A 21,825-nucleotide genomic window follows, 5' to 3' on the forward strand; every position below is an offset into this window, starting at 1 on the left:
GCCATGGCATAATCATGGCTCACTGCAGCCTTGACTTCCTGGGCTCAGGTGATCCTCCCACCTCAGCTTCCTGAGTAGCCAGGATTATAGGCCTCCACTAACACACCTGGCTAAGTTTGTTTGTTTGTTTGATTTTTTGAGACAGAGTCTCACTCTGTCACTCAGGCTGGAGTGCAGTGGCACAATCTTGGTTCACTGCAACATCCACCTCCCGGGTTCAAGCAATTCTCCTACCTCAGCCTCTGGAATAGCTGGGACTACAGGTGCATGCCACCATGCCCAGCTAATTTTTGTATTTTCAGTAGAGACAGTTTCACCATGTTGGCCAGGCTGGTCTCAAACTCCTGACCTCAAGTGATCTGCCTGCCTTGGCCTCCTAAAGAGCTGGGATTACAGGCATGAGCCACTGTCCCTGACTGTTTGTGTGTGTGGGTGTGTGTGTATGTGCACGCGCATACAGGTCTTGCCAGGTTCAGACAGGTTTTGTGTGTGCATGTGTGTACAAACAGGTTTTGCTGTGTTGCCCAGGCTGGTTTGGAACTCCTGGGCTCAAGTGATCTCCCACCACAGCCTCAAGTTTTGGGATTACAGGCATGAACCACCACACCTTAATATTGTTCTCTGTAGTGGCTGTACTAATTTACATTCCCACTACCTGCATACAAGGATTAACTTTTCACCACATCCTCATCAGCATTTGTTATTCTCTTTTTTCTAAAAGCCACTCTAAATGAGGTGAGATATCTCACTGTGGTTATGTGTGATTTGTATTTCTCTGATGATTAGTGATGTTGAGCATTTTTTCATATACCTGTTGGCCATTTGTTTTTTGTTTTTTTTTTTTTGAGAAACATCTATTGTGACCTTTGCCCATTTTTTTATTGGATTTTTTTCGTTATCAAGTTTGAGTTCCTTATATATTCTGATTATTAATCCCAGGTGGATAGTTTATAAATATTTTCTCCCATACTGTAGATTGTCTCTTCACTTTGCTGATTGTTTCTTTTGCTGTGGAGAAGCTTTTTAGCTTGATGTAATCTGATATGTTTATTTTTGCTCCTGTTGCCTGTGCCTTTGAGGTCTCCCGAAGAAATCTTTATCCAGACCAATGTCCTGGATTGTTTCCCCAGTGTCTTCCTCTACTAGTTTTATAGTTTCAGGTGTTAAATTAAGTCTTTAATCTGTTTTGACTTTTTTTTTTTTTTTTTTTTTTTTTTTGAGACGGAGTCTCGCTCTGTCTCCCAGGCTGGAGTGCAGTGGCCGGATCTCAGCTCACTGCAAGCTCCGCCTCCCGGGTTCCCGCCATTCTCCTGCCTCAGCCTCCCGAGTAGCTGGGACTACAGGCGCCCGCCACCTCGCCCGGCTAGTTTTTTGTATTTTTTTAGTAGAGACGGGGTTTCACCGTGTTAGCCAGGATGGTCTCGATCTCCCGACCTCGTGATCCGCCCGTCTCGGCCTCCCAAAGTGCTGGGATTACAGGCTTGAGCCACTGCGCCCGGCCGACTTTATTTTTTTTTATGCTGAGAGATGGCATCTAGTTTTATTCTGCATATGGTTATTCAGTTTTCCCAGCAGCATTTAGTGAAAAGACTGTTATTTTCCCATTGTATGCTTTTGGTGCCTTTGTTGAAAATGAGTTGTCTGTAAATGTGTAGGTTTGTATTTAGGTTCTCTGTTCTCCTCCATTGATCTGTGTGTGTGTGTGGTTTTTAATGTCAGTACCATGCTGATTTGGTTATGATAGCTTTGCAGTATATTTTGAAGTCAAGCAGTGTGAAGATTCCAGCTTTGTTCTTTTTGGTCAGTATTTCTTTGGCTATTTGAAGTCTTTTGTGGTTGCATATACATTTTAGGATTTTTTTTCTATTTTTGTGATGAATGTCATTGGTATTTTGATAAGGGTTTCTCTTAATTGTAAATTGCTTTGAGTAGTATGTCATTTTAACAATATTCTTATAATCCAGAAGCATGGGATATCTTTCCATTTTTTTTCTGTATCTTCTACAGTTTGTTTCGTCAGTGTTTTACAGTTTTCCTTGTATAGCTCCTTCACACTTTTAGTTACTTTTTATTTTCTCTTTTTTTCATAGGTGGAGTCTCACTTTGTTGCCCAGGCTGGAGTACAGTGGTACAATCGTAGCTCATGCAGCAGCCTTGAACTCCTGGGCTCAAGGGGTCCTCCTGCCTCAGCCTCTTTTGAGTAGCCAGATCTACAGGTGTGTGCCATCATGCCTGGCTAATTTTTTTTTTTTTTTTTTTAATAGAGACCGAGCCATGCCATGTTGCCCAGGCTGGTCTTGAACTGCTGGGCTCAAGCAATCCTCCCACGTCACCCTCCCAGAATTCTGGGATTACAATTTTCAATTGTGAGTCATCTGCCTGGTGCTGGCATTTTATAGTCTTTGCAGCTATTGTAAATGCGATTACTTCCTTGATTCCTTTTTTAGATTGTTCACCATTGGTGTATATAAATGCAACTGATTTTTTGTATGTTGATTTTGTGTCCTGAACCTTTACTGAATTCGTTTATCAGTTCTAACAGGTTTTTGGTGGAGTCTTTAGGTTTTTCTAAATACAAGATTGTGTCAGCTGAGCATGGTGGCTCATGCCTGTAATCCCAGCACTTTAGGAGGTCAAAGCAAGAGGATCACTTGAAATCAGGAGTTCAAGGCCAACCTGGGTAATATATTGAGGACCCCTCTGCCCCTAATCTCTAAAAAAGAAAAAAAAGAAAAGTTAGCATTGTCACACATGACTGTGGTTCTAGCTATTCGGGAGGCTGAGGCAGGAGTATCGCTTGAGCCCAGGAAATCAAAGCTGCAGTGAGCTGTGATCACAGCTGCACTCCAGCCTGGGCAACAGAGGGACACCCTGTTTCTAAGGAGAAAAAGGTCATGTCATTGGCAAACAAGGCTAATTTGACTTCTTTTTTAGTTGGGATGCCCTTTATTTGTTTCTCTTGTCTAATTGCTCTGGCTAGAACTTCTAGTGTTATGTTGAATAAAAGTGGTAAAACTGGACATCCTTGTTTATTCGAGATCTCAGAGGAAAGACTTTCAGTTTTTCCCTGTTCAGTATGATGTTGGATGTGGGTTTGTCATATATGACCTTTATTATTTTGAGGTATATTCCTTCTATACACAGTTTGTTGGGGACTTTTGTCAAAAAGAGATATTGAATTTTATTGAATGGTGTTTCAGCATCTGTGGAAATCTCATATGGTTTTTGTTCTTGGTTCTGTTAATTTGGTATGTCACAGTTATTGATTTGCATATGTTGAACCATCCTTGTATTTCTAGGATGAATTTCACTTGATTGTGGTGAATTATTTTCTTAATGAGTTGAATTTGGTTTGCTAGTATTTTGGTGAGAATTTTTGCAGGTATGTTCATCAGTGATACTGGCCTGTATTTTGTTGTTGTTGTTGTGGTCTTGTCTGGGTTTTGATATGAGAATAATGCTCACCTCGTAGACTAAGTTTGGAAATATTCTTTTCTCTTCAATTTTTTTTGAGGAGTTCAAGTAGTATTGGTATTAGTTCTTTAAGTTTTCGGTAGGATTTAGCAGTGAAGCCATCAGGTCCTGGGCTTTTCTTTCATGGGATTCATTTTGTTATGGCTTCAATCTTGTTATTGGTGTGTTGAGGTTTTCTGTTTCTTCATGGTTCGATCTTGGTAGTTGTATGCACCCAAGAATTTGTCCATTTCTTCCAGGCTTTTCAATTTGTTGGCATATAGTTTTTCATAATAGTTTCTAATGATTGGTTGTATTTCTGTGGTTTCTGTTCTGTTTTCTTTTTCATTTTTTATTTTTATTTTTTGGTCATTTTTTTCCTCTTAGTCTAGCCGAAGGTTGATTTTGTTTATCTTTTCAAGTAATCAACTTTATGTTGTATTGATCTTCTGTATTGTTTTTTATTCTCAATTTTGTTTATTTTGGCTCTGGTCTTTATTTTGTTCTACTAATTTTGAATCTGGTTTGTTTTTGCTTTTCTAGTATCTTAAGGGATATCATTAGGTTTTTTTTTTTTTTTTTTTTTTTAATTTTTCTACTTTTTTCTGTACCTGTTTATTGCCATAAACTTCTCCGCTAGTACTGCTTTTATCCCATAGATTTTGGTTTGTCAACATACCAAAACCAAAACAATGTTCCATTGTATAATGTTTTTGTTTTTTTGGGACGGAGCTTTGTTCTTGTTGCCCAGGCTGGAGTGCAGTAGTGCGATCTCGGCTCACCACAACCTCTGCCTCCCAGATTCAAGCGATTCTCCTGCCTCAGCCTCCCAAGTAGCTGGGATTACAGGCATGTGCCACTACGCCTGTCTAATTTTGTATTTTTAGTAAAGATGGGGTTTCTCCATGTTGGTCAGGCTGGTCTCGAACTCCTGACCTCCAGTGATCCACCCGCCTTGGCCTCCCAAAATGTTGGAATTACAGGCATGAACCATAGCACCCAGCCTCTTAAATTCTTTTGGTTTTTTCTTTTCTTTTCTTTCCTTTTTTTAGACAAGCTCTCTCTCTCTCTGTCACCTAGCCTGGAGTGCAGTGGTGCAATCATGGCTTACTGCAGCCTCTACCTCCCATGCTTGAAGCAATCCTCCCACCTCAGTCTCCCGAGTAGGTGAGGTGCATGCCAGCACACCTGGCTACTTTTTGTACTTTTTAGTAGAGACAGGTTTTCATCATGTTGCCCAGGCTGGTCTTGAACTCCTGAGCTCAAGCCATCTGCCTGTGTTGGCCTCGCAAAATGATTTCCTTTCTTTAAAATTTCCCTAGGTCACTGCCTCCTTTTCAGCACTAAATGGAATCTTAAACCCATGTTTGCTTCTGTTCTAGCAAACAGTCAAGAATACTGCCCATCCAGTATTGGGGAGTCCCAAAGGGCATATCCCAGCGATGTGGGAAGGCTGGCTGTGTGTTCTGCCCAGGGACCTGTGTAGAATACCCCCACAGTATGGTGCACCTGAACAGCCACTCTGATTTGACTTCTCCTTTGGCCAAGTTAGAAAACAGAGTTTCCAGGGCTGGGGATGGTAGTCCTGCCTCCCTTCTTTGTCCCTGGATATCCTCAGGGATGTTTCTCCCTTCAGACACTTGTGATGCTTCCTGTGGGTTGAGACAGGGAGGGACTGATCTTTTACCAGGAAACCTAGGATGGTGGAGAAGGTGGATGTCCACCTTGATTTCAGTTTTTTCCAGTGTAGAAACTGTGAATTGGTAGAAATTTCCACTTTCTTCGTGCTGGGCAGATTAAGGAGAAAGGTGTCGTGGGTATGGAGATTTGATTCTCTTACCATCTCCTTGGAGTTTTTTCATTTCTTTGTAGCCACAGAAACCCTCTTTTTTTTTTTTTTTTTTTTTTTTTGAGACGGAGTCTCGCTCTGTAGCCCAGGCTGGAGTGCAGTGGCCGGATCTCAGCTCACTGCAAGCTCCGCCTCCCGGGTTCACGCCATTCTCCGGCCTCAGCCTCCCGAGTAGCTGGGACTACAGGCGCTGCCACCTCGCCCGGCTATTTTTTGTATTTCTTAGTAGAGACGGGGTTTCACTGTGTTAGCCAGGATGGTCTCGATCTCCTGACCTCGTGATCCGCCCATCTCGGCCTCCCAAAGTGCTGGGATTACAGGCTTGAGCCACCGCGCCCGGCCTTTTTTTTTTTTTTAAATAAGACAGAGTCTTGCTCTGTCCCCAGGCTGGAGTGCAGTGGTACGATCTTGGCTCACTGCAATCTCTGCCTCCCGGGTTCAAGATTCTCCACCCTTAGCCTCCTGAGTAGCTGGGACTTCAGGCACACGCCACCACGCCCAGCTAATGTTTGTATTTTCAGTAGAGACGGGGTTTCACCATGTTGGCCAGGATGTTCTTGATCTCTTGACCTTGTGATCCACCCGCCTCGGCCTCCCAAAGTGCTGCGATTACAGTTATGAGCCACCGCCAGCTACTTGGGAAGCTGAGGCAGGAGAATCACTTGAATCACACAAGAGAATTCATACTAGCAGAGAAATTGAAATGAATGACATGAAAATGAGATTGCCTTTCCATGTGTCTTACTGTCCATGACAGCTTGTGGCGTCTCAGTTTCTGTGGCTGAAAAGTTTAATTGCTTTTAAAATTCCCCTAAGTAGAATTTTCCCTATATTGTAGTAAGAACAGCATAGGAGAAGAGTGAGACCTGGAAAAGTGGACCGTGCAGTGAATGTTAGGATGTTAGGATGTTATATTTAATCCCCATGGTAAATACAGAGAAAGTATCAATAGAATATACACAAAATGAGAAGAAAAAAATACGTCACTACAAAAAAAGCAGTAATTTCGAAAATGACGGACAAAAAAGCTGTAAGACATACAGAAAACAAGTGACAAAGTGGCAAAGTAAGTTTTTTTTTTTTTTTTTTTTTTTTTTGAGACAGAGTCTCGCTGTGTCGCCCAGGCTGGAGTGCAGTGGCGTGATCTCGGCTCACTGCAAGCTCCGCCTCCCAGGTTTTCACCATTCTCCTGCCTCAGCCTCCTGAGTAGCTGGGACTACAGGCGCCCGCCACCGCGCCCGGCTAGTTTTTTTTTGTATTTTTTAGTAGAGACGGGGTTTCACCATGTTAGCCAGGATGGTCTCGATCTCCTGACCTCGTGATCCGCCCGTCTCGGCCTCCCAAAGTGCAGGGATTACAGGCTTGAGCCACCGCGCCCGGCCAAAGTAAGTCTTTTTTATTGGTAATTATATGAAGGGTTTATGGGTTAACCTCTCCAATATAAGGGCATCATTTGGCAAAATGGATTAAAATACACAATCCAACTGCATCTTTTCTTTCACTGTTTTTGTTTTGATTTTTTGTTTGTTTGTTTTTGAGATGCAGTCTCGCTGTGTCGCCCAGGCTGGAGTGCAATGGTGAGATCTCGGTTCACTGCAACCTCCACTTTCTGGGTTCAAGCAATTCTCCCTGCATCAGTATCCCAAGTAACTGGGATTACAGGTGCCCATCACGACGCCCAGCTAATTTTTGTATTTTTAGTAGAGAAAGGGTTTCACCATGTTGACCAGGCTGGTCTGGAACTCCTGACCTCAGGTGATCCACCTGCCCAGGCCTTCCAAAGTGCTGGGATTACAGGTGTGAGCTACCACGCCCAGCTGTCCTTCACTTTAGATCTAAAGACAAAAGAGGTTGAAAGTTAAATAACGGAAAAAGATAATTCCATGCAGATAGTAACCTAAAGAGAACTTGGCTGGATGCACTAATATCAGACAAAGTAAACTTGAAGTCAAAAGCTGATAGAAGAGACAGTGAATGACAGTATATATTGATAGAAGGTAAAATTCATCAAGAAGATAAAAAAAAGTATAAACATATGTATCAAACAACAGAGCCTAAAATACATGAAGTAAATATTGGCAAAATTAAAGGGAAAAATAGACAGTTCTGCATAACAATTGGAGACCTCAATATACCACTTTCAATTTAATAGGTAGGACAGCCACCCAATAATATCAAGAAGGAAAGAGGACAAGTACTGTATACTCGTTGGCTCTAACAGGCACAACCCCCCCCAACAACAGAAGAGAACACGTTTTCCTCAAGCATATGTGGCATAGTTTCCAGGAGAAATCATATGTTAGGCCACAAAACAAGTCTTAATGACATGTGAAAGACTGCAATACAAAGTACCATTTCCAAACACATAGAATGAAACAAGAAGTGAAAAGCAGAAGGAAAACTGGAAAATTCACAAATATGTTTGTTTGGTTTTTTTTGTTGGTTGGTTGGTTTTTGAGATGGAGTTTTGCTCTTGTTCCCCAGGCTGGTGTGCAGTTCCGCGACCTCGGCTCACTGCAACCTCTGCCTCCCAAGTTCAAGTGATTTTCCCACCTTAGCCTCCTGAGTAGCTGGGGTTACAGGCATGCGCCACCACCACACCCAGCTAATTTTTTGTATTTTTAGTACAGACAGGGTTTCTCCATGTTGGTCAGGCTGGTCTCTAACTCCCGACCTCAGGTAATCCTCCCGCCTTGGCCTCCCAAAGTGCTGGGATTACAGGCATGAGCCACCAAGCCCAGCCCACAAATACGTTTTATTATAAGCAGCACACTCCTTACCAACCAATGGGTGAAGCAAGAAACTACAAGGGAAATTAGAAAACATCTTGAGAAAAATGAAAACGAAGACATGGCATACCAAAATTTATGAGATGTTGCTGTGGTCTAAATTTTTGTCTCCTCAAACTTGCATATGTTGACATCTTAACTCCCAAAGTGATTGTATTAGGAGCTGGGAACTTTGGGACGTGATGAGGTCATGAGGGCTCTGCAGAATGGGATTACCCCCTCACGGAAGACACCCCAAAGAGATCCTATGCCACTTCTGTATGTGGTTACTTCAAGAAGATGGCTGTCTGTGAACCAGGAAAAGGGCCTTCACCTGACACTGAATCTGACTGTACCTTGATCTTTGACCTAATCTCCAGAACTGGGAGAAATAAATTTGTGTTGTTTATTAACCACCAGCCTGTGGTATTTTGTTATAGCAGCCTGAATGGACAGATACAGTGAAAGCAGTGCTAGGAGGGAAATTCATAGCAATAACTACTCAAATTCAAAAAGAAGAAAGATCTCAAAGATTAAGTTAAGGAATTTTTCACAGGATTCAGTTTAAAAAGAAGAGTGCTGGAAAGGATGTAAATTAAATAACATATGAGTTAAGCAAAAAGTTTTAATATCCAGCTACAAGGCATTCTAGAATGAGAGAATAGAAAAAGCAAATGGGAAATTACTGAAAGAAGTAATGAGATTTTTTTTTTTTTGAGATGGAGTCTCACGTTGTCGCCCAGGCTGGAGTGGAATGGTATAATCTCCACTCACTGCAACCTCCACCCCTCCGCCTCCCGGGTTCAAGTGATTCTCCTGCCTCAGTCTCCTGAGTAGCTGGGAATACAGGCATGTGCTACCACACCGAGCTAATTTTTTGTATTTTTAGTAGAGATGGGGTTTCAGCGTGTTAGCCAGGATGGTCTCGATCTCCTGACCTTGTGATCCACCCGCCTTGGCCTCCCAGAGTGCTGGGGTTTTGAACTTCTGACCTCAGGTGATCCACCTGCATCAGCCTCCCAAAGTGCTGGGATTACAGGTGTGAGCCACCATACCTGGCCCTGAGAAACTTTTCAAAAACAGCAGAAACCCAGAAGTCCTTAGATCACATATATGATTACATTCATGACCTAAACAGTGCAAGAAATGTACCAGATAATGTTGGAATGTTCCATCTCAGGAAAAAAAAAAAAGAACAACAGCTACAGTGGTGGAGGCTGCAGTGAACAGAGATCATGCTACTTGTCACCCCAGCCTGGGCGACAAGAGTGAGACTCTGTCTCAAAAAAAAAAAAAAAATCTACACAACCAGTGTGATGATTTTTGGAATGTCAGGAACATTGAGGACTATATTTTGGAAGTGAACAGGAAGGAGAATTTATGTAGTCTGGAGGCCATGAGTGATTGTAGCTGTTTTTTCTTTTTTCTTTTTTGAGACAGAGTCTTGCTCTGTCACCCAGGCTGGAGTGCAGTGGCGAAATCTCGGCCCACCGCAAGCTCCTCCTCCCAAGTTCACGCCATTCTCCTGCCTCAGCCTCCCGAGTAGCTGGGACTACAGGCGCCCGCCACCATGCCTGGCTAATTTTTTTTTTCTTTTTTTTGTATTTTTAGTAGAGACGAGATTTCACCGTGTTAGCCAGGATGATCTTGATCTCCTGACCTCGTGATCCACCCGCCTCGGCCTCCCAAAGTGCTGGGATTACAGGCGTGAGCCACCGCACCTGGCCAATTCTGGCTGTTTTTTCAAATTGGCATAGAGATAAGGCGATTATCTACATTAGTTGTATACCAAGTGCCAACTGTTGTGTTCATTCTTTTCAGTAAAGATACTACATTTAGAACAACAGCTGGCCAGGCCCAGTGGCTCACACCTGTAATCCCAGCACCTCGGGAGGCCAAGGCGGGCAAATCACTTGAGGTCAGGAGTTCAAGACCAGCCTAGCCCATATAGTGAAACCCCATCTTTACTAAAAATACAAAACTTAGCCACTCGTGGTGGCACACGCTGTAGTCCTACCTACTCGGAAGGCTAAGGCGGGAGAATTGCTTGAACCCGGGAGGTGGAGGTTGTGGTGAGCCAAGATTGTACCACTGCACTCCAGCCTGGGTAACAGAATGAGACTCTGCTCCCCCCCACAAGTAAAAAGGACAGCAGCTACAATTGGGGTGACCATGTGATTAAGTTTATGGTAGTCCAGTCATTCTCCAAGATCCATGTGACTTCTGCACAAGGCGGAGTAGTGTGTTTAATGATAATGAAGATGTAGTGAGTTTCATGACCCTGGGGTCTTTCAAGTCCTTTATGGTGACATTATTCTTTGCAGTTCCACAGGAAGGTTTCACTTCTAGTTTATTATCTTAGGGGATGGGGAATTCCAAATGCCTTTAGTTTTCATTTTCTACCATAATGTTCCTCGCCTTACTAATCAGATAGCCAATTTTAGGGATGCTGCTAGTACCCAAAAATTCATGTATTTCAATTATATATTCAGGAACTGGGGAAATAATCATGGAAGGGGTCCATAGTTCAAGTGGGCCCTCAATAAGTACAAGTGTTAAGTCACCATCTGCCACCTGACTACCATAAGCTTCCACTTTGGTAGTGGCCCACAGTAGTCTTTTGGGTCCCCAGAATATGGCATCAGCTCAAGGCCACTCTCTTTATTGTCTATATTTTCTTTTCTTTTCTTTTCTGTCTTTTCTTTTTTTTTTTTTTTTTTTTTTTTTTTTTTTGAGATGGAGTCTCGCTGTCTCCCAGGCTAGAGAGCAGTGGCGTGATCTTGGCCCACTGCAACCTCTGCCTCCCTAGTAGCTGGGACTGCAGGTGCATGCTGTCACGCTCAGCTAATTTTTTTGTATTTTTAGTAGAGACAGGGTTTCATTGTGTTAGGCAGCATGGTCTCGATCTCCTGACCTGTGATTCATCGCCTCAGCCTCCCAAAGTGCTGGGATTACAGGCGCGAGCCACTGCACCCGGCTCTATTTTCTTTTATTCTGAGACGGAGCCTCACTCTATGTCCCAGGCTGGAGTGCAGTGGCGTGATCTCGGCTCACTGCAATCTCTGCCTCCCGGGATCAAGCAATTCTCCTGCCTCAGCCTCCTGAGTAGCTGGGATTACAGTCACATGCTACCATGCCTGGCTAATTTTTGTATTTTTAGCAGAGACAGGATTTTGCTGTGTTGGCCAGGCTGGTCTTGAACTCCTGACGTCAGGTGATGTGCCTGCCTCAGCCTCCCAAAGTACTGAGATTACACTTGTGAGCCACTGCGCCTGGCCATCTTTTGAATATTTTAAATTCTGTTCTTCAGTCATCTTAGGTACATAATGAAGTTATCAATAACACGTGGCTGGTGACTGCTGAATTGTTCTGTGCAGGTCTGAACTGTCTTCTGGTCATCCTCGGGGGTAACAGCATCCACAGGAGATCAGGCTGTAGGATTAAATATCAGACCAATTACTAGGATTATTTGAATGTAGGTTTTTTCCAGTATTAAGTAGAGGTAATGGGCCAGGCATGGTGGCTCATGCTTATTATCCCAGCACTTTGGGAGGCCAAGGTGGGAGGATTGTTTGAGCCCAGGAGTTTGAGACCAGCCTAGGCAACCTGGTGAAACCCTGTCTCTACTAAAAATACAAAAAAGTAGCCGGACCCAGTGGTGTGCACCTGTAGTCCCAGCTGCTTTGGGGGCTGAAGTGGGAGAATCACTTGAGGACGGGAGTTCGAGACCAGCCTGGCCAACATAGCGAAACCCTGTCTCTAAAATTAGCCAGGCATCGGCCAGGCGCGGTGGCTCATGCCTGTAATCCCAGCACTTTGGGAGGCCGAGGTGGGCGGATCACTAGGTCGGGAGATTGAGACCATCCTGGCTAACACAGTGAAACCCTGTCTGTACTAAAAATACAAAAAAATTAGCCAGGTGTGGTGGCGGGCACCTGTAGTCCCAGCTACCTGGGAGGCTGAGGCAGGAGAATGGCATGAACGCGGGGGGCAGAGCTTGCAGTGAGCGGATATCACGCCACTGCGCTCCAGCCTGGGCGGCAGAGCAAGACTCTGCCAAATAAATAAATAAATAAATAAATAAATAAATAAATAAAAATTAGCCAGGCATCGTTGTGCATGCCTGTAATCCCAGCTACTCAGGAGGCTGAGGCCTGATAATCGCTTGAACCTGGGAGGCAGAGGGTGCAGTGAGTCCAGATCATGCCACTGCACATCAGCCTGGACAACAGTAGGACTCTGTCTCAAAATAACAATAATAATAATAAAATAATAAGGCTTGATGATGCACACCTGTGGTCCCAGCTATTCAGGAGGCTGAGGTGGGAGCGATCACTTGAGCCCGGAAGGTCTAGGCTACAGAGTGCTATGATTATGCCATTGCACTTAAACCCGGGCAACAGAGTGAGACCCTATCTCAATAGATAGGTTCATAGATAGATAGAGGTAATGATAGCTATTGGGAATGATGGTTATGATAAGTGAGCACGTATATGTAAAGCTACCAGAGCTACTTCTGACACACTAGTCCTCAGTAAATGTCAGTTGCTGTTATTAATGCTATCATTACTGAGTGGTGATACCAAGTGTACAGTTTTTGGTGGCTTTCACATCTGTCACCTGCAGAGAGAAATCTGATGCGTAATATTCAGTGACTTATGTTTGATGCTTGTTGTTTGGTGATTGGTGTGAACAGGACCTCAGATAACCCTGTACATAGAAGAATGGGATTGCCTCTATTCACCTAGATTCGTAAGCTGCCCTGAGGCGATCTTGGCATCAAGGAAGACAGCATTGAGGCACACCTCACCATCAGGTTCAGAGGATGTCAGCCATTGATTTGTCCCTTGGTAAGTCCTTGTTGATGCTCTTTTTCAGAGATTCTGCTTTAGGTCGCCCTCTACAACATAAGAGTCCAGTGAGCTGGGCCTGAACAGGTATGCTGCTTTTTTTTTTTCTTCTTCTTCTTCTTCTTCTAGATGGAGTTTTGCTCTTGTTGCCCAGACTATAGTGCAAAGGCGCGATCTCAGCTCACCGCAACCTCCACCTCCTGGGTTCAAGCAATTCTCCTGCCTCACCCGCCCAAGTCACTGGGACTACAGCCTAATTTTGTATTTTTAGTAGAGACGGGTGTCTCCATGTTGGTCAGGCTGGTGTTGAACTCCCGACCTCAGGTGATTTACCCGCTTTGGCCTCCCAAGTATTGGGATTACAGGCATCAGCCACCGTGCCCGGCTGCTGCTAGTTCTTTTACAAGGAATTGACGTGAGACACAGAATGCTGTTTTATTATATTTATATTTATATTTATTTATTTTTTTGAGACAGAATCTTGCTCTGTCACCCAGGCTGGAGTGCAGTGGTGTAATCTTGGCTCACTGCAACCTCCGCCTCCTGGGTTCAAGCAATTCTCTTGCCTCAGCTTCCCAAATAGCTGGGACCACAAGCACGCATCACCTTGCCCAGCTAATTTTTGTTTGTTTGTTTGTTTGTTTGTTCTGAGACGGAGTCTCACTCTGCCACCCAGGCTGAAGTGCAGTTGCATGATCTCAACTCATTGCAACCTCCACTTCCCAGGTTCAAGCAATTCTCTGCCTCACCCTCCTGTATTTTTTTTTTTTTTTTTTTAGTGGAGACGGGATTTTGCCATGTTGGCCAGGCTGGTCTTGAATGCCTGACCTCAAGTGATTTGCCCGCCTTGGCCTCCCAGAATGTTGGGATTACAGGCATGAGCCACTGTGCCCAGCCAGGATGCTGTTTTAGAATTCAGCCCTGGTTTGTGTGCCTTAGGAAGTGCTACATAAGCTTCATGTGTATTACTACTATGGGCAGATAGAGAGTCACATTTTTCAGGGTGTAAGTTTCCTTGTAAAATGAAACTATTACCCTTTACCCAACAGGCAGCTCGGCCCACATCTGCTTTTCTGGGTCTAGCTAACACAGGACTCCTATGGCGTTTCGTGGCAGTGTTGCGTGTATGCAGTTTTCTCAAGTGTGCAGAAGCATATGGGAATTTCAGGCTAGGATGGAATGACTTCTAGGCATGAGAATGTGGTTAGGATGGGCAGCTCTGGCTTCTCAATGCCTTCTTAATTTTCCACTAGGGTTTTTTTCCAGAGAACCAGTCTGCCCTTTTGAAGAAAAGACGAAGGTAGAAAGGATGGTGGAGGACTACCTGGCAAATTCTTATCAGGTAAACAGACAATGTACCATTATACAAAATGACATACTTACATCCAGTAGACACATTTCCTTCTAGACAGACTCATCTCCGGAGTTTTCTTAGAGCAAATGAAGCCTTACTCAAGGACTGAGTCCCCAGATGAATTTCCCCAGGAAATGAAATCTCCTGTACATAAAGTGTTAACTTGAAAATCATCCTGGTAACTCAGTAATTACTACTTCAGCATGACTTTCATGGTGCCAACTGCATCTTTCTTACATGGCTGGGTGGGGTGACAGGTGATAAGGCAGATGAAAGTGTCCTTTTATCAAATAATTTATTTACTCATCAGCATTTGTCAGTTATCTGCAGTGTGCTCAGGAGTGTGCTACATAGAGACCAATGGGACAGGAAGAGCTCCTAACCTGGTTGTGCTGAGATAAAGTGTAAGCAGTGTGCAGTGGCTCATGCCTGCAATTCCAGCTACTCAGAAGGTTGGGGGTGGGAGGAACACTTCAGCCCAGGAGATCGAAGCTACAGTAAGCAGCAATTGTGCCTCGGCAACACAGTGGGACCGTATCTTTATATGTAAATGAACAAACAGATTGGATAGATAGAGAGATAGATGCTAGATAGATAAAAATTCATGTTTAGGAAGTAGTGTTCTAATCAAAAATAAAAATTCTAAAATTTTAAAAAAATATTAAAAATTAAAAATAAATAGATCAGACAAAAAAGATTTTTAAAAATTTTTATGAAGTGCTGTTCAAATGGGCGAGGTGGCTCACGCCTATAATCCCAGCATTTTGGGAGGCCAAGGTGGGCGGATCACCTGAGGTCAGAAGTTTGAGACCAGTCTGGCCAATGTGGTGAAACCCCATCTCTACTAAAAGTACAAAAATTAGCCAGGCATGGTGTTGTGTGCCTGTAATCCCAGCTACTCGGGAGGCTGAGGCATGAGAATCACTTGAACTTAGGAGGTGGAGGTTCTACTGAGCCGAGGTTGCGCCATTGCACTCCAGCCTGGGCAAAAAGAACAAAACTCTGTCACCAAAAAAAAAGGCTGTTCAAGGCATATTCCTGTAGGAGGTCAACCTTGAGTGTTTAGACACAAGAGCTCCTGAGACATTAAACCCTGGAGTAGATCATGGGAGACCTGAGAACCACGTATAAGTGAGTATAAGGTTCCCCTTCCTCATTCTCCAGTGAGCACTGGTGGAAGTGTTCATTGGCTCAAACCAGCATGTGTTTGATGATTTAGGATTCAGTGACGTTTGATGATGTGGCTGTGGAGTTCACCCCAGAGGAGTGGGTTTTACTGGACACAACTCAGAAATACCTCTACAGAGATGTGATGCTGGAGAACTACATGAACCTGGCCTCTGTGGGTAAGTAACATCACTTTGCTTGGCATGGTAGCCTGCACCTATAGTCCCAGATACTTGGGAGGCTGAGGTGGGAGAATTGCTGGAGCTTGGGAGTTTGATACTAGCATTGGCAACATTGTGAAACCTCATCTCTAAAAAAAAAATCCTAAAAATAAAGACTAGGCCGGTCACGGTGGTTCACGCCTGTAATCCCAGCACTTTGGAAGACTGAGGTGGACAGATCACGAGGTCAGGAAATCAAGACCAGCCTGGTTAACACGGTGAAACCTTGTCTGTACTAAAAATGCAAAAAATTAGTCGGGCACGGTGGCACATGCCTGTAGTCCCAGTTACTCGGGAGGCCGAGGCAGTAGAATCACTTGAACCCAGGACGGGGAGGTTGCAGTGAGCTGAGATTGCGCCACTGCACTCCAGCCTGGGCGACAGTGAGACTTCAGCTCAACAACAACAAAAAAAGATTTTTATAAATCCACTTTTCCTCAGAAGATTTAAGCTATTTTTCTCAGACTTTCAGATATCTCTGACTTTTATTTTCCATCTAGTCAAACAAAGCTACCTGTTCTGTTTTTTGTTTGTTTTTTTTTAGACGGAGTCTCGCTCTGTCACCCAGGCTGGAGTGCAGTGGCGCGATCTCTACTCACTACAAGCTCCGCCTCCCGGGTTCTTGCCATTCTCCTTCCTCAGCCTCCTGTAGCTGTTCTGTTTGTTTGTTAAGTTTATTATTTTGATATATGCTCTTCATCCTGATCTTTCCCACTTTCCTTTCCTGATAATCTTCTCTTCCTGTTCCCCATCAGTTGTAGTTTTCGCAGAAACAGGTTGTAATAAACTATCTAAACACATCAGTTGTGTAATAAACCCCACATCCTTATAGCCAAATTTTTGACATACCAAAATCCTCAAGGTTCTCTTGCTTTTATTTTCTTTTTCCTTTTTTTTTTTTTTTTTTTTTTGAAATGGAGTCTCATTCTGTTACCCAGGCTGGAGTTCAGTGGTTCGATTTTGGCTCACTGCAGCTTCCACCTCTCAGGTTCAAGTGATTCCCCTGCCACAGCCTCCCGAGTAGCTGGGACTACAGGCACGCACCAACATGCCTGGCCGATTTTTTTTTTTTTTTGTATTTCAGTAGAGATGGGGTTTCACCATGTTGATCAGGATGGTCTCGATCTCCTGACCTTGTGATCCACCCGCCTCGGCTTCCCAAAGTGCTGAGATTACAGCCGTGAGCCACCGTGCCTGGCCTGTGGCTTTTATTTTCTTATTGTGTTTAATTTGAAAACAAGGACAAATGACTCATTTTAAACTAACACATTTCTTCTCTAAACCCTTAGATTTCTTTTTCTGCTTAACTTCAGAATGGGAAATACAACCTAGAACCAAACGGTCATCACTTCAGCAGGGTTTTTTGAAGAATCAAATATTTACTGGCATACAAATGGTAAGATTCATGAGGGATATTTCTTTTTTTCTTCTTTTTTAAATTGAGACAGAGTCTCGCTCTGCCAGGCTGAAGTGCAGTTGCATCATCTCAGCTCACTGCAACCTCCAACTCCCAGGTTCAAGCGATTCTCTCGCCTCAGCCTCCCGAGTAGCTGGGACTAAAGGCATGTGCCACCACGCCCAGCTAATTTATTGTATTTTTAGTAGAGACAGGGTTTCACTGTGTTAGCCAAGATGGTCTTGATCTGACCTCGTGATCCACCTGCCTCAGCCTCCCAAAGTACTGGGATTACAGGCGTGAGCCACCGTGCCAGGCCATGAGGGATATTTCTTAATTTCCTCTCTCAGAAAAGATTGAGAATTCCATTCTAGAAAATCACCCCAGTTAGTGGTGTGGTTTACATCTGTAATCCCAGCTACTTGGGAGGCTGAGGTGGGAGCATCATTTGAGCCCAGGAGTTCAAGACCAGCCTAGGCAGTATAGCAAGATCCCATCTCTGATTTTAAAAAGAGCCTGGATGTGGTGGCTCATGCCTGTAATCTCAATATTTTAGGAGGCAAAGGTAGGTGGATCACTTGAAGTCAGGAGTTTGAGACAGGCCTGGCCGGCATGGTGAAACTCCATCTCTACTAAAAATACAAAATTAGCTGTGTGTGTTGGTGGGCACCTGTCATCCCAGTTACTCTGGAAGCTGAGGCAGGACAATCACTTACTCAGAGGCACAGGTTGCGGTGAGCCAAGACTGCACCACTGCATTCCAGCCCGGGCGACCGCATTCCAGCCCAGGCGACCGAGTGAGACTCTGTCTCAAAAAAAAAAAAAAAAAAAGGAGGGAAGTCAGAAAAGAAAGTGAGTCCTGTAATCCCAGCACTTTGGGACGCCGAGGTGGGTGGATCACTTCGAGACCAGCCTGACCAACATGGTGAAATTCTGTCTCTACTAAAAATATAAAATTAGCCAGGTTTGGTGGCGGCACTTGTAATCCCAGTTACCTGGGAGGCTGCGGCAGAATTGCTTAAACCCGGGAGGTGGAGTTTGCAGTGAAAAAGAAACAGCACAAATGAGAGATACTTGAGAGAATTAGAGAAGTAGCCTGCACCGTTGAGGGAGCAGCGTCTCTGGAGAGAGTCTGAATGTGGTGAATTTTGTGATGTTTCATTCCTGTATAACTTGTCACTTCAAAATACCCACAAGTACACATTCCCACATACGTAACTAGACATTGAGGATTTAAACAGTTTCATGAAAATCTATACAATTTGGCTGGTTGCAATGGCTGATGCCTGTAATCCCAGCACTTTGGGAAGCTGAGGCAGGAGAATTGCTTGAGTCTAGGAGATCAAGACCAGCCTGGGCAACAGGGAGACCCTGTCTCTACAAAAAACAAAAAGTTAGCCAGGCATGTTGGCATGCATCTGTACTCCAAGCTCCCTGGGGGACTGAGGCAGGATGATGGCTTGAGCCTGGGTGATTAAGGCTGCAGTGAGCTGTGATTGTGCCATGGTACACAGCCTGGGTGACAGAGTGAGACCCTGTCTCAAGCCACCCCCAACAATCAAAAAAAGACAGTGTTTTTGTTTGTTTGTTTGTTTGTGTTGAACAATTAGAGCCAGTGGCATAGAATTCTGGCAAGAAATCAAGAGGGTAGGAAATGAGACCATGGAAGAAAAATTGTAAAAATTAGATTTATCTAAGTAGGCTGACTTGGCAGCTCATGGCTGTAATCTCAACAGTTTGGGAGGCTGAGACATGGTGTTTCTTGAAGAGTTTGAGACCAGCCTAGGCTACATAGCAAGACCTTGTCTCTATAAAAATAAATTGAGGCCGGGCACGGTGGCTCACGCCTCTAATCCCAGCACTTTAGGAGGCTGAGGTGGGCGGATCACAAGGTCAGGAGTTTGAGAACACTCTGGCCAACATGGTGAAATCCCATCTGTAGTAAAAATACGAAAATTAGCTGGGTGTGGTTGCACATACTACTCGGGAGGCCCAGGCAGAAGAACCGCTTGAACCCAGCAGGCGGAGGTTGCAGTGAGCTGAAATTGCGACAGTTCACTCCAGCCAAAGTGAGACTTCATCTCAAAAATAAGTAAATAAATAAATCAAAAGATTGGCCAGGCGTGATGATGCATGCCTATAGTCCTGGCTACACAGGAAGCTAAGGCAGGATGATCACTTGAACCCAGCCAGGCATTTGAGGTTACAGTGAGCCATGATCACAGCGGTGTACTAAAGCCCAGGCAATGGAGCAAAACCCCAACTCTGAACAAAGTAAAACATGCCATGCATGGTGGGTCATGCCTGTAATCTTACCTCTTTGGGAGGCCGAGGCAGGCAGTTCACCTGAACTCAGGAGTTTGAGACCAGCCTGGGCAACTTGGCAAAACCTGTGTCTACAAAAAAATAGAAAAATTACCCGGTGCGGTAGTGCACAACTGTATTTCCAGCTGCTCGAGAGGCTGAGGCATCAGGATCACTTGAGCCTGGGAGGTGGAGGTGGAGGTTGCAGTTAGCAGAGATTGTACCACTGTACTGCAGGCCGGGAGATAGAAGAAGACTCTGTCTCAAAAAAAAAAAAAAAAAGGCCGGGCGCGGTGGCTCAAGCCTGTAATCCCAGCACTTTGGGAGGCCGAGACGGGCGGATCACAAGGTCAGGAGATCGAGACCATCCTGGCTAACACGGTGAAACCCCGTCTCTACTAAAAAATACAAAAAACTAGCCGGGCGCGGTGGCGGGCGCCTGTGGTCCCAGCTACTCCGGAGGCTGAGGCAGGAGAATGGCGTAAACCCGGGAGGCGGAGCTTGCAGTGAGCTGAGATCCGGCCACTGCACTCCAGCCTGGGCGACAGAGCCAGACTCAGTCTCAAAAAAAAAAAAAAAAAAAATTAAACATGAAAAAGTAAAATAATAATTGTCATCAAAATAATGTTTATGTGTTCAGATGGGTGAAATCTCTTTATATGTCTGAAAATGTTTTAAATCCTTTATCCCCTCCTCAGCAGACAAGAAACTACAGTGGATGGAAACTCTGTGAGAATTGTGGAGAGGTCTTCAGTGAACAGTTTTGCCTTAAGACACACATGAGAGCTCACAATGGAGGGAACACTTCTGAGGGTAATTGTTACGGAAAAGACGTCCTCAGTGTGCACAAGGAAGCCTCTGTTGGACAGGAACTTTCCAAATTTAATCCATGTGGAAAAGTTTTCACCTTAACTCCAGGCCTTGCTGTACATCTTGAAATTCTCAATGGAAGACAACCATACAAATGTAAGGAATGTGGAAAAGGCTTTAAGTATTTTGCGAGCCTTGATAATCACATGGGAATCCACATTGGAGAGAAACTCTGTGAATTTCAGGAATGTGAGAGAGCCATCACACCTTCCTCACACCTAAAGCAGTGTGTAACAGTTCATACTGGAAGGAAATCTGAAAAGACTAAGAATTGTGGGAAATCCTTCACTAATTTTTCTCAACTTTCTGCACATGCGAAAACTCATAAAGGAGAGAAGTCCTTTGAATGTAAAGAATGTGGAAGATCCTTTAGAAATTCCTCATCCTTTAATGTTCATATTCAGATTCACACTGGAATAAAACCACACAAATGTACAGAATGTGGGAAAGCCTTCACTAGATCAACTCACCTTACTCAACATGTAAGAACTCACACTGGAATAAAACCCTATGAATGTAAGGAATGTGGCCAAGCCTTCACTCAATACACAGGCCTTGCTATACACATACGAAATCACACTGGAGAGAAACCCTATCAGTGTAAGGAATGTGGGAAAGCCTTCAATAGATCTTCAACGCTTACTCAACATAGAAGAATTCACACAGGAGAGAAGCCTTATGAATGTGTTGAATGTGGGAAGACCTTCATTACTTCTTCCCATCGTAGTAAACATTTGAAAACTCACAGTGGAGAAAGGTAAATGCAAGATATGTGGGAAGGCACTTCTGTATTCCTCACCCCTAATGTTCACCTGCAAATTCATACCAGAGAGAAACCCTTCGTATGTAAAGAATGTGGGAAAGCAGGCCGGGCGCAGTGGCTCACGCCTGTAATCCCAGCACTTTGGGAGGCCGAGGCGGGTGGATCACGAGGTCAGGAGATCGAGACCACCCTGGCTAACACGGTGAAACCCCGTTTTTACTAAAAATACAAAAAATTAGCCCGGCTTGGTGGCGGGCACCTGTAGTCCCAGCTACTCGGGAGGCTGAGGCAGGAGAATGGCGTGAACCCAGGAGGCGGAGCTTGCAGTGAGCTGAGATCATGCCACTGCACTCCAGCCTGGGCGACAGAGCGAGACTCCGTCCCCTCCCCACCCCAAAGAAAAAAAAAGAATGTGGGAAAGCATTTGCTGTTTTCTCATGCCTAAGTATGCATGAAAGAATTCACACTGGGGCCGGGCGCGGTGGCTCAAGCCTGTAATCCCAGCACTTTGGGAGGCCGAGACGGGCGGATCACGAGGTCAGGAGATCGAGACCATCCTGGCTAACACGGTGAAACCCCGTCTCTACTAAAAATACAAAAAACTAGCCGGGCGCGGTGGCGGGCGCCTGTAGTCCCAGCTACTCGGGAGGCTGAGGCAGGAGAATGGCGTAAACCCAGGAGGCGGAGCTTGCAGTGAGCTGAGATCCGGCCACTGCACTCCAGCCTGGGTGACAGAGCAAGACTCCGTCTCAAAAAAAAAAAAAAAAGAATTCACACTGGGGAGAAATCCTATGAATGTAAGGGTATGAGTATTACCATCTAGTCCATTG

The 21,825-nt window shown here is 44.5% G+C and overlaps 3 protein-coding genes across 22 annotated transcripts in view; 2 read left to right on the forward strand and 1 right to left on the reverse strand.

Annotated features, from left to right (window-relative positions):
• The window catches only part of PIN1 (peptidylprolyl cis/trans isomerase, NIMA-interacting 1), a 429,836-nt gene that overhangs the window by 143,384 nt on the left and 264,627 nt on the right, over nucleotides 1–21,825 (reverse strand). The window contains exon 1 of one of the 17 annotated variants that reach the window (XM_050770796.1): nucleotides 7,530–7,534. The exons of the other annotated variants lie outside the window; for them this stretch is intronic. The gene's annotated coding sequence lies outside the window, so the exon portion shown is untranslated. Of the gene's footprint in view, nucleotides 1–7,529; nucleotides 7,535–21,825 lie in introns of those variants that run through there. 17 annotated transcript variants of the gene reach the window in all.
• LOC126942626 (zinc finger protein 561) overlaps nucleotides 1–21,825 on the forward strand; it is a 91,698-nt gene that overhangs the window by 30,774 nt on the left and 39,099 nt on the right. Inside the window, exon 1 of one of the 4 annotated variants that reach the window (XM_050770477.1) lies at nucleotides 12,833–12,920. The exons of the other annotated variants lie outside the window; for them this stretch is intronic. Coding sequence (XP_050626434.1) covers nucleotides 12,896–12,920 — 25 coding nt within the window. The 5' untranslated portion in view covers nucleotides 12,833–12,895. Of the gene's footprint in view, nucleotides 1–12,832; nucleotides 12,921–21,825 lie in introns of those variants that run through there. 4 annotated transcript variants of the gene reach the window in all.
• Nucleotides 14,113–21,103, forward strand: LOC126942651 (zinc finger protein 562). The gene is made up of 4 exons (XM_050770535.1): nucleotides 14,113–14,262; nucleotides 15,494–15,620; nucleotides 16,952–17,058; nucleotides 20,061–21,103. The coding sequence occupies exons 1-4, from the start codon at nucleotides 14,113–14,115 to the stop codon at nucleotides 20,991–20,993; spliced, it is 1,317 nt and encodes a 438-aa protein (XP_050626492.1). The 3' UTR covers nucleotides 20,994–21,103.

This window comes from Macaca thibetana, chromosome 19 (assembly GCF_024542745.1).
Source record: "Macaca thibetana thibetana isolate TM-01 chromosome 19, ASM2454274v1, whole genome shotgun sequence".
NCBI classification, from domain to species: Eukaryota; Metazoa; Chordata; class Mammalia; order Primates; family Cercopithecidae; genus Macaca; species Macaca thibetana.

What these genes read in the sequence shown, in the direction of transcription:
- LOC126942651 (XM_050770535.1), top strand. Translation starts at nt 14,113, where the DNA reads ATGAGAATGTGGTTAGGATGGGCAGCTCTGGCTTCTCAATGCCTTCTT. An exon ending in ACCTGGCAAATTCTTATCAG is followed by an intron (nt 14,263 to 15,493) that starts GTAAACAGACAA and finishes TTGATGATTTAG; the next exon opens with GATTCAGTGACGTTTGATGA. An exon ending in CATGAACCTGGCCTCTGTGG is followed by an intron (nt 15,621 to 16,951) that starts GTAAGTAACATC and finishes CTAAACCCTTAG; the next exon opens with ATTTCTTTTTCTGCTTAACT.